At 40.8% G+C, this 12,013-nt stretch overlaps 1 protein-coding gene across 1 annotated transcript; it reads left to right on the top strand.

Annotated features, from left to right (window-relative positions):
- The first annotated feature begins 5,286 nt into the window (after positions 1-5,286).
- LSM5 (LSM5 homolog, U6 small nuclear RNA and mRNA degradation associated) lies at positions 5,287-10,944 on the top strand. Its single transcript, XM_019538277.1, has 5 exons — positions 5,287-5,387; positions 6,861-6,956; positions 7,185-7,212; positions 9,076-9,148; positions 10,697-10,944. The coding sequence occupies exons 1-5, from the start codon at positions 5,342-5,344 to the stop codon at positions 10,727-10,729; spliced, it is 276 nt and encodes a 91-aa protein (XP_019393822.1). The 5' UTR covers positions 5,287-5,341; the 3' UTR covers positions 10,730-10,944.
- Positions 10,945-12,013: the final 1,069 nt, after the last annotated feature.

Genomic DNA, 12,013 nt, shown 5'->3' with positions numbered 1-12,013 from the left:
CTGGGGACAACAGATGCAATGAGTCTGCTTGCTTGAGATGCATCTATCAAGTAAGAAGTTAGCAAAATCAAGTCTATAATTCTTGCGCTAGACTGCTGAATCTGAGGGGGCTGCAGCACATTGGGATACCTTGAGATCCTTTCAGGGGGCCATACAATGTTAACACGTTTGGGTGTGAAAATGTGATTCGCAAGATAAATCTAGAGACTTCAAACAGGCATCCAGTGTCAAAAATATTCTGACCTGACCTGTGGTTTTTCTGAATTTTTTTGCAACAGGAAAATTGTTTTCATGAACAATGTGTGCACCCGGCAGCTAGGGGGGCATGACGGCGGTGGTAAGCTCCCGCAGACGCCGCTGGCACTGGTGGGTGGTGGGGTGACAACCACCTGCAGATGCCACTGCCAGTGTCGGCAGCGAGCAGCAGTGTCAGTGTTTGTGGTCATGATGGGGGAGGGGGTGGTGAGCAATGACCACCTGCAGGTGCCACTGACACTGTTGGTGGCATCTTTTCGTAGGGTGTGCACCCCCTACGCATTGCCAATGATTGTTTTGTTACTTTTCTGTAGTCAAAAAATGAGTGAAAATGAAGAGCTGGTATCTTCCAAGGGGTGCCTTGAATCTGCAATGGTTGAGAATCACTGTGCTATACCTCTAAGATGAATAAGTATATAGTATTATCCCTGTATTTCAGAAAGCAGATCTGAGGCGGAGTGGTTAAATGGCTTATTGAAGGCCACAGAGAGAGTATGTTGGAGAAAGAATTAAAATGTTGGTGATCTAGGCTCCTCTTGCTATGCTCAGACAAATTGCTCTCTCTCCGGGTTAAATCCTGTTCCTACTGAAGTCAATAGCAAAACTCTTCAAAAATACAGCTGTGCAAGACCAGGCCCTTGGTTACTGAGGGATTCTGTTGACATTGGATGAAAGGGTTCTTTCTAAAAGCAAAGAAAAGGATAAACGCTCCAGGAAAATCTCAGCATTAATGCAATACATGTAGACTCCAACTATAACAACAGATTAAAGCCTGCAATTACATAATATTCATCAGCTTCAACAAAAGTTCCATTACATAAGAATTATATTTTAGGGAACAAAAGACATGCTGTAAAGAACTATTCCACACTGGCAGGTGAATGATTACTTATTAGGTCTTTTCAGTCACAGTTCTCTATAATGCTTAGCATAAAGCCAGGAAAGAAAAAAAATTATGAAATACTGCCATTATCTCCTCCAGTAATGTGCTATAACCAAAAAGAAGGGCTAAAAGCTCTACTTTTCATATTCGGTTCAGCAAAGAAGAGGTATAGTCCGCGACTGTTCTCACTAGTTTGCAGGTTGTCATAAGGAATCATCTAAGTGAGGTTCCTGGATAAATCTAATTATTGTTTATGAGACAGGCTTTTTTTCATTGTTTGAAATTCTCCTTCCTGCTAGCTGAGGCAATAAAAAGGACAAAGTGTGGTAGAGCAAGATGTTGGCTTGTGTAATAAAACAGGAAGCCTGCTGCTGTATTTTAAAGCAAATTGTTACCATACTCTGTGACTTTTCCATGGTTCACTCTATGTAGCTATGGGCACTGGTGGAAGAGGAACAGAGGTCTGGAGGCTGTCATACACTCAGGTGGAAGTGTGTCAAGCATGGACAAACTGCTCTTTGTGAAATTTTTCACTCCCTCTGCGCACAGCTAAATAACAAACCACAAATTAGCAATATATAGTTCTCCTACCTGCATTGTAATATATTACAGAAAAACTGCCAGCAAGTGCAGCACTGGGAAAGTAATAATGACAAGCAAGATCAGCTGACTTGATTTTACTTGCAGGGAGACTTCTTGAAATGGATATGCTTTACATTAATATGATTAGAAACACATTTCTATGTGCAGTGTGACATTCTTTTCATTGAAGTCTCAAACATCCATTTTTGAGATAAAGGCTTACACCAGTGACTATCTGCAGCTTTTCTGTTGGAAAGGGGCATTCAACTATGCTTTTATATTTATCCTGCTTATCTCATGGCAGTGTTATCAATTTACTGTGTAGATATTTATATTTGGGTCTTCCACAGACAAATGTGTGGATGTAACAGGAAAAGTGTGACAAGGTGACTTGTCAGGTTTAGCCCATTTTCCCAAATGAAGGAAATAAAAGTACAAATGTCACATGATGAGCACGTGACTGAAATCCAGGTTTGCTGGGATTTGTGAGCAGCTTGTGATGAGACAGAAGAACTGGTAGAAGACTTGGGGAGTGTGAACTTAAGAATTAGTGCTAGGTGAAGAATGGGAAGTAAGGCTTAGTCAATCACTGCTGCTGGGGGATACCCAAAGCCTGCAGTTAGACAATATAAATGCTAATGAGTGGCGCTGAGCTTTTTTGAGGGCTCAAGTGCAGACCTGCTTCAGCCCTATTTTGCTGTTTTATATTGCCTAATTGCAGGTATTAAATGTGACCCACTGGGAACAAGTGGGCACAACTAACTTCCCCAGGAGCAGATGTGGGGTCAGGAAAGCCATGGAGACTATAGTCTATGTTAGTCATGGGAGTTGCTTTGTTTTGATTTATGACGCTTGTGCTGGAACAATAAATTGTATTCCGAGGTAAATAAAGTCTTGAAGTTTTTTACTAGCTCCTTTTAGGGTTGGTAAGAAAGCCACCGTCCTAGGAACCTAAATGGGAGAAGAATTAACAAGTTTTACACAATACACGTCTAAATGTTTCACAGAATTTTGGAAAATCACAACTTGTTTTATCAAACATAAGATCTCTATTTGGATATTGGAAGGTTTAAATCTTTATCATTTTCCTTCATAGTTGAAGGAGCCCTCATTTCATCTCATGAGCGAGATAATGGGTTTTCCTATTCAAGAATAGAAATGTAATATCGGGAACATTGCCTTTGTAGGCCTTCTTTGTCTATCAAATTATAAATCCCCTATTCTAAAGACTAATGAAGTGATTCTAAGCCATGGCACCATGAAGTCCTTTCAAGGGTGCTGTGGAGTGCAAAACAATGTTAGCACTGGTAAACCCCAGATAGGAATCCATTGTGTCATAAACATTCTGACCTGTTGTGGTCTTTGAGTTTTTTGCCACAGAAGAACTTCTCTTTAATTTTTCTTAGCTTTCACTTCTTTTTTTGACTAAGAGCTGACATTTTTCAAGTAGTGTCTTGAGTCTAAAAAGGCTGAAACCACTGCATTAATGTATATTTCCAAAGGCTGCAGTAGCCCTAAGGGATTGCCAACATCATCATTTGAGTGAACATCACATAAGAGTGCATCACCTAGATTGGTTAATTCAGTTTAAAGCATATCCTATGTAGGAACAAGCTGGTACACAATCTTTTTTAAGGCTAATAATCCAAAATGTGAGCACACAACTGAAAAGTGATCCATAATGACTTGTATATCTTTCTAGGAATGAATAACCAAGGCATTCAGTCACCAACAAACAAAAGTTCCTGGGTGAGTTCCTCAATCACCCTTGTTTTTGCTTGCATCCAGTTAGGATTAAACTATCTTTCCATCCATCCTCATTCTAAACTGAATACCTATATTAAATTCAGGCAACAACTAGTAGCTTGGCAGTAATCAAGACATTAAAATTGTGGGTGTGAGGATGCAGCCTTATTTTACACCATTTGTTACTGAAAATGAATTGGAGGCAACATGCTTGTCATTGTCCCATCATAATATTGTCTATTACAGCAAACTTGCTGGGGCATCCAAGAGAAGCATCCACAAGCCTTCTCTGGTGCCAGTGTTAACTGTGTTTGTAAGTTCAACAGAGACACAGTAGAGGTCAATATCCTGTTTTCTGCATTTCTCTTTATATTTGCTATGTAAAGATCCTACCTGTTGTGCCTCTCCCTTCCCTGAAATTGCTTTGGCTATATGACAAATGTTTCTCAGCTCTATGGCAACTAGAGTCCATCCAGTAGTAAAACAAACTCCAGGTTCTCAGTTATCTTCTTTGGACTGATCACTCCAAAAGAAAGGTAGGCCATCCTAGACTCCATAGGTTGACCTTCTCCTGTAAGGCAATTTTCACTTAGCACTAGAGTGTGGATTCTATAGGTGCTTAATTTTCTGCTAATCAGTGCAGTTCATTCTGGCTGAAGTGTCACTAAGTGCATTTATGGTTTGGATCACTTTCTTCAGAGAGGTAAATTTGGCTTTATTTTCATTGGTATACTTATCAGCTGTGCAGGCTGACCAGAATACATTCAAAGCAGGCAGTGATTAGGTCACTTTTTCTAGCCCCTTCCTCAGACCATAGACTTGAGCAGGGAAGTTCTAAAAAGCTAGCTAGGAAGGTTATTTACAGCCTTTCCTAAAACAACAGTATTAAAAAAGGCTGGTTAGTGCTCTATGGGGGGGCTGCCAAACTCCACTGCTCCCTGATACAGCCAACCCCCCTGCAACTATCCATAGGTTTGCAACTGAAACTCCCAGCTGCATTTTTACATGCATCTTGCCTAACCCTGAAAACTTTCACAGGGTGCAGAAAGTTTGCATAAGGTGAGAAGAATTGCACCTACCTATGATTTGTGCTCAGCTGACCTTATGTTTCCAGCTTTGCTCATCAAGGCCCAGCAGCAGGAGAGAGGACACAATCAAATGCCTATAAACTTAATTATGCCAGAGGCAAGGATTTCTTAGGGTGATAGCTTTTTCTGGAGCAACTATGTAGTCGGCATAAAGTTAGACCAGCTTTTGAACGCAAACTATTCTTCCTCAGGTCTTGAAAGCTGGTCTAACTTTAATCCAACTGGCTGATTCAATAAGAGTGATCACTAAGAAATCCATACTTCTAGCAGACCCACAGGGCTACAACATCAGTCTTGCACTTTTAGCCACACTTTTAGCTTCTCTCATTTCTTGGAGTCTCAGACCAGCATAGACTCCCTATGCCTGAAGAAAGGTGAATGCACCCGAAAGCTTGCCAAAAACTTTTTTGCAACTACTCAGTTGGCCTAATAAAAGATACCACAACTATCCAAAGAACCTTGCCTGCCTCTTACACTACCATAAACTTAATCCAAAGTGAGAAAGTGTTGCCTCCTGCTGCTGCGGGTCCCTCTAGACTGTGCAAAGTGGCTGACTTAGGGGCTCAGAAAAGCAGAATATACACAAGTAAGTACACAGCTTCCTCCATACAACCCTCCCTCGGCCAGGTCATGCGAAACTGGCTTGGCAAAAGGGTTACTCGACTGCTCCAACATCGATTGATTTAGTCTGACGAGGGACGCTCTAAGCTATTCAACCCGCTCCTCCCCACCTCGCTCGGTTTATTTCCCCTTGGAGGCCGTGCGATTGGCCACGTCTACTTCCAAAATGGCGGCCAACGCCACAACCAACCCGTCGCAGCTCCTGCCGCTCGGTGAGGGTCTAGCGGAGGGGGGAGGAAGCAAAGGCTCTGGTTTCCGCGGGGTCTGGGTGCGTGGGGGCGTCTAATGCAGGCTACAGGGATAGATGGATAGCGGGGGTGAAGCGCGAGAACTGTTAGACCGTTTGCGGGACGCGGCGGGGGGAGGGAAGGGGGGGAGAGGGGAGTGACGTGCGCCTGCGCTGCGATCGCGGCTCTCCCTCCCGGCGTGAGTGGAACGACGATGACGTACGTCATACGTAAAGCGCGTAGGCTGGGGGGTGGGGGTCTCACGTTAGGCGGGGGAGGGGCGATGCCGCGGCAGGGCGGGGACTCTGTGGGGCCGTGGATCGGCCACAGGGTTGTTGCGTGTGTGGAAGTGCTACTTCAGCGGCGCGTTGGCTCTCTCTGCAGCTGGCTGGTCACATTTTAGGCTGTGCTCATTACTGTGCGCTAGTGGCCAGGCCACTTCATCCGTGAGCTCTGCAGTATAGGTAACGCGTAGAGGGGGCCATGTAAGGATGCGGCTCCCCTCTGGAAGATGTCTGTCCAAAGGTGTTTTGGCCGATCCAAGGTTCCCTCCCATCTGCTTCTCTTACAGAGGCAGGAGGAAAAAACAGAGCTCCCAAATCATCCTGTTCCTCCCTAGCTAAAATTCTGCTGTCCCAAAGATCTAAAAAAAATGTGGATTATTCTAAGATTTTAAAAAATGTGGAATATATTTTCTAAGAACATATTATTTAAGTTATCTATTTTTTGTTAATGGCAGCACTGCTCAACCTTTGGGGCTCCCAGGCCGGATGCTGCATGGGGTGGTTATTTCAGACTGGCTGCACACCAGCCAGACCCTTGTCTACCCACCCACTCTGGCTGTGGGCTGGCCCAGCCCCATGTGCCCAATGTGCGCAGGCTCAGCCCTGCATACAGATCCACAGCATCCAGCTTGCTGGGCTTTTCCCGGGTCTGGAACCTTGGCAGCAGGAAAGGGGCTGCTAACACTGCCACTGCTCCAAATTTTGGGGCCTGTGCAAACTATGTGCCAGATGACATTACCTCATGGGCTGGTGATTGAGCACCATTGGTTAATAGGATGTAGAAAAAAATGTAAAGATTAAATGTAAACATAAACCGTACGTAAATTGTTATTTAGATTTCTATCTAGCTGGATCTGGAAAGTGTGTGGAAAGTGCCTAGCATGTTGGGTACTGCTGAAATTGATTATCATTAATAGTAATATTACTAAAACTTCAATTCAAAGTGGGCTCACTAGGGTTATATAGTACTCAGTATGCCCTTGTGTTGTGTGTGTGTGTGTATATATAACAGTGGATATCCAAACAAAAGCTATTTTTATATGTATTGGCCTGTCAATGTTTCTGGCATTCTGTTTGAACGTGCACTTGTTTATCCTCACATTCTTTAAAAAGTGTACATTAAAAATAGATGTCCATTTATTCTGTGTGATGACAAATGATTTTAAATTTGCAGAGCTTGTGGACAAATGTATCGGCTCACGTATTCACATTGTGATGAAGAGCGATAAAGAAATTGTTGGCACGCTCCTAGGATTTGATGACTTTGTCAGTATCCTTTACGTGAAACACTTTCGGGTATCAATTTTTGTGCTTGCACCTCTTCAATGCCTTCACGTGTATTTAATTTCTTTTCAACCTCCAAACATTTTTGCACTGACAAATATGCTACTTGAAGTTGGAAATAGAAAAGGCATGGCTTGTGTTATGAGATGAAAATAACATAAAGCTATTAAACTGAGGTTTTTCTGTAGTTTTATTCCTTGATCCTAGACTTCAGACATGGTATTAGAGGATGTTACAGAATTGTAAGTATTATGTCTTTCCTGGCTATTTTAACTTCATTGTTTTCACATGCAGAAAAATTCTAACAAAACACTTATTTCTGGAAAGCAGAATTCCTATTTAGAGGAGGATGGTGGGGCATGAGGCTTCTTGAGTCTGGTGTGTGTGTGGGGGAGGGATGCGGGGGAAGATCCTCAAGAAAGTGCTCATTGCCACAGTGCCTTGTAGAGCACTGTGGGAAGATGGAGGGCCCAGGTATCTTCTGTCGTGCTGTGCAGAGCATGCCACTGTAGTAGGAAGTGCTTATAGAAATAATCTTGTTGGAAACAAGTACTATTGAGGGTTCCACCTTTTTTTTTTTAGTACATTAAAAGAAGTACATGCCTGTTTGGCTTGCCCTTCAAAGAGAATTGAAGCATCTCAAACATTACCTCTGTCTGCACCCCTAAGCCTCAGACTAAAAGTGTATATGTTACTGTCCAGTAATTTTTCAGCCACCTCTTAAATTAATATATTAGGGGTGTACAAACTACAGCTTAGGATCTGCAGGCAGTGCATATCAATTTATCCTAAAAACTACTCCTGAAGAAAGAGAAAAAACTAAATATAAACCTTTCTCCCCCCAGTTGTTTGTTTTCCATATTTGACTAAGTCATTTGACAATTAGTTATTATTCAAGCTAGGGCATTGTGTGAAGATCATTAACTCTGGGGCATGCCATTTTTGACAGTTTTTTTTTTATGTCCTGCTCTTGAACATGTTAGGATTTTGGTATGTGACTAGAAGGGTGAGGAAGATTGGCCAGCCCTGAACTGTGCATTTTTGGTGGAAAAATCAGTGATTGAGCATGGGTACCTCAGTATCAATGCCATATATGTTCTGCTGTGGTTGATAGGAAGCTCTGGTCTTGGCATTTTTTTCCCTAGACGGTAGCTATATGTACCCTGCCAGCTGCTATGTAGTGTAGAGATACCTAACTTAGTGTTAAACAAGTTACCTTGGGTACCTGAACCAGTTTACTCATGGCACTAGTGAGCTTTTCTTACCCTGCTGAAAGCTATGTTCACATTCCCTAGTGTTTGCCACAGAAAAGAGTTTCTGTAACTGACCTGCTTAAATGGAGTAAAAAGTCCTAGTGTCCTGAAGAAAGTTACATTGTGCCCACAGGTTTCTTTTCCAATTATGCAATTGATCCAGTAAAAGGTATCCCCCAAAATTCTGTTGGGTCTCACATAGTGCAAGTAAAGCAGTTTGCAGGCCTTTTTATATGCATTAGCATGTTTAGATTATAGAGGGATTTTGGCCTGCTTTGTTGCCAGTGACATGGTTGCTAAATCTTGTGAAACTACAAGTTACCTTGAATTGGACACTTCATGCTCTTTTTTTTTTTTTTTTTTAACTGGGGCTAGAACCTTGTGGAATAGCTGTCACGTGCCTTGGCACATGAACTTTTTAAAATGTTTTCCTACTTAACAGCTGACTTCCCCTGATCTCCACATTAGATAACCCACTAAACTTAGTATTTGTTTTTTGACATACAGACAGAATTAAAATGATCAGAATCTAGGATAAGGAATGTTTTGTTGCGTGTCCTTGCAAGCTTATACAGCAAGCCATTGAGAAAGTTGAGAGCAGTTAGCTTATAAAACTTGATCTGTGGAATTCTTTCTTTTTCTGAATTGAATAGAAAAAGAACATCATGATGTTCAGTCCTTAGAACACACAGCGGACCTGTAACCAAAATGTATGGTGTTGCTTGATTTAAAATATTTGTTAAATAGCTGAGCTCAGTACAGAGCCATAAGCTTCACTACAATTCCTTTGCATATTTTTGGTTATCTTAAACTCTTATTTACTCAGTCTTTTTCTTCCTAATGTTCATTTAGTGAAATTACACCTGAAGGAAGAAGAATTACAAAACTAGATCAGATTTTGTTAAATGGAAACAACATAACAATGGTAAGTCCTGGAAATTATTTTTTGCCTTAGCATGTGGACAGTTCAGTTGAAAAGTTCTCTTGAGTAAGATAGAACTTTTCTTTTCATTTTTGCTAACTTTTTAAAACTGGTGCTCTAGACAGATGTAAATACAGTTTGTACTGTAGTTCAAGTAGTTACAGACTTAAAAAGTGATTGCTGAACAAGTGTAATGGTACCATTTCAAAACCAGAGGAAAAAAACAGAAGTGTGAAGTCAGTTGTATCTTGACATAATAAACTAAAATCATAAGGCTGCTGATGCTAGTTTCAGTTTGGACCCTCAATAATGTGGTATTATACAGATTTGGTTACAAAGAAGAATGCTAGGGCTTACAAAGTAGATGGAAACAAACTTCTACTTTGAGTTGCTGATTTTATATATCTATATCTATATCTATATCTATATCTACCTTTTGTAAGCCCTAGCATATCTACATCTATATCCCAAACAAACAGGAATAGAAAATTTGACCTTGGTTTTTTTAAAAGGCATGCTTATTGCATACCTGCTCTTAATAATCTGGATATTCATATAAAAAAAATGACAAAGATGGCAAAACTTCTAGCAATTTCTTTTCTAGGTACCCCTTTTTATTTTGTGTTGAAGTTGCATTTGTTGGCTTCTTTCTTGAGACAAATTGAAGCATATGCTTATCTGTTGACAACAGTACCAACTTGGATTCCTTCTAGAGCAGTAGTACCCAACTCATCTGGCCCCATGGGTCCAGATCCCGTCCACAGGTCAGAAGATGTGTAATCTGGCCCCTGGGGCTGGAATTTGGTGGTATTGCTAATTAATGCGATTCCCAGAGCTGTAGCAGCGGTTGTTCTTCCCATCTCCAAATTTCCACCCTCATGGAGATCCCCAGAGGCCAGATGACAAGGCTCCACATCCTGAATCCTGCCTGTGGGGCTCCCCAGGCATCCAGAAATTTGATGGTAGGACTAGTGGCAACAGCATTAATTGCTGTGGTGCCCCAAGACCCTTGTGGAGCTCCATTTGCTGGACCTTGGTCACCCATGCTCTCAAGCAAGGGGAAAATACAGCATGTTTAGTCAGGAGTAACTGGTTAATTAAAATATATCAAATGAGAAGACTGAAACCATTTAAAAAAACATTCACTCTTAAGAAAATATTTACTATTTCCAGTTACTGTGTGGTTTGCTCAAGAACAAGTCAGCCTTGGTAGGAATGCCAAGTACAGTGTGGAAAATAAAAGGAGTAAGAGTTTGAAAACAGGAACATTCCATTAGCTGAAAACAAAAGCTACATCATTCTTCATTTGATCTGATCCTGTGACTGCTTCTGTTGGGAGCAGAGTTGATAGCAATTTTGATTCAGTTACTTAGGACCACACATGTAGAATTGTGTTCTAGCATGACTTCAAACTTGCTCTTTGCTAAGCGTGTTGTGGCTAACTGTGTAACATTCTGACAATTCTTGCACAAGGCTTGAAATGAAATATGAACTTTTTTCATACTGTCTCCTCATACACAATTGTCTCTCTTTCTTTTTTTTTTTTTATAGCTGGTTCCTGGAGGAGAAGGACCTGAAGTATAAACTGCTGTGTTTCTCTATGAAGACTCTTGTTATATGTTTGTTCACTGGGGCATTTGGGTTTTTTTTACATTTAATGTTGATATTTGATAAGGTAAATATTTCCTTTTCAGGGAAGATGCATAGTTAATGCTGACTTTGTAAGTTAAATAATGACTCTTTTTGTACAGACATGTTGATATGCTGTTCTGAATAAAAGATATTTTCTTTTTGTTAAATATGGTGGTTGGTTGTCTAATATTACTGTATTAGAAAAAATGCCTGCAGTTTAAAAAGAAATCGGGGAATCAGAATTGATGGACACAATTTGTTGCAACTGCTCCATGCATAAGAAAATAATACCTTTTTTTGCTCAAACCAGTCAGTCGGCCATTATTTTAAACGTTCTGTTTCACATCTTGTATGCTATTCTGTAGTGTGGGTGTAACATAGAATCTGTGCTAAAATCTCAGGTAAGAGATTTTGAAGTAAGAGTTGGATACTGGGCAGTTACTTTTATCTAAATAATACTTTCATTAAGTACATGCATTCATTCTTATCATCCACGCAAGTTATATCACCCAGCATATGTAATGACATTCCAGCAGGAACTCAGCTGTTTTTTTTAGAAATTAAACCAAGATTTGTGTCCGTGGGTCAAAGACCAGTTTTATTGGCTTATGGTTCTACTATCCTTTGGCTTTAGTGGCTTTTTTTGTTGTCTTTTTTTGGAAACGCATTTCCTTTTCTTGTTAGGAAAAAAAATTGTAATCTTGTGGTCAAAAGAGAGCCAGGGAATATCAACACTATCTATTGTTCAGGAAGAGGGGGAAAAAAGTTGTTTTGGAGCTTCCCATTCGCATGGGTGGGAGACTGCACTTCTGCCACTAAGTGGTGCTATTTGTACTTGAATAAATTGGGATTGTGCTATGCCTCACTTGCATAGTTCAAAATACCCCTCCTTCCACAAGAAATATAACTTCCTGCCTTTTTTTCTTCTCCATGATCCAGAGGGTGACCCAGATCACAGGAGGGGGTTTCCTTGCTTTAGAAACGTTCTGAATTAGGAAGCAGTGCATTCTTAATATAAAAAAGAAAATGAAGTCTAGTTCTGAAGTGGATCCATTACAGCTTGTTTCTCTTTTTTTTTTTTTTTTTTTTCCACTGAAGAAGAATCGCAGATCTCTTGTTGCTTACAGAGATGCATTGGGACAATTTTGTGGGTTAAACAAATGCCTTACCTAGCATCACCAAAAATGTGAAGGAGATTAGGGAAAGGGACTTAGACCTAGGCTGGAGAGAAATTGT

The sequence above is a fragment of the Crocodylus porosus genome, unplaced genomic scaffold, assembly GCF_001723895.1.
Source record: "Crocodylus porosus isolate Cpor-Errol unplaced genomic scaffold, CroPor_comp1, whole genome shotgun sequence".
NCBI lineage: Eukaryota > Metazoa > Chordata > Crocodylia > Crocodylidae > Crocodylus > Crocodylus porosus.
This window is presented reverse-complemented; position numbering and strand designations above follow the sequence as displayed.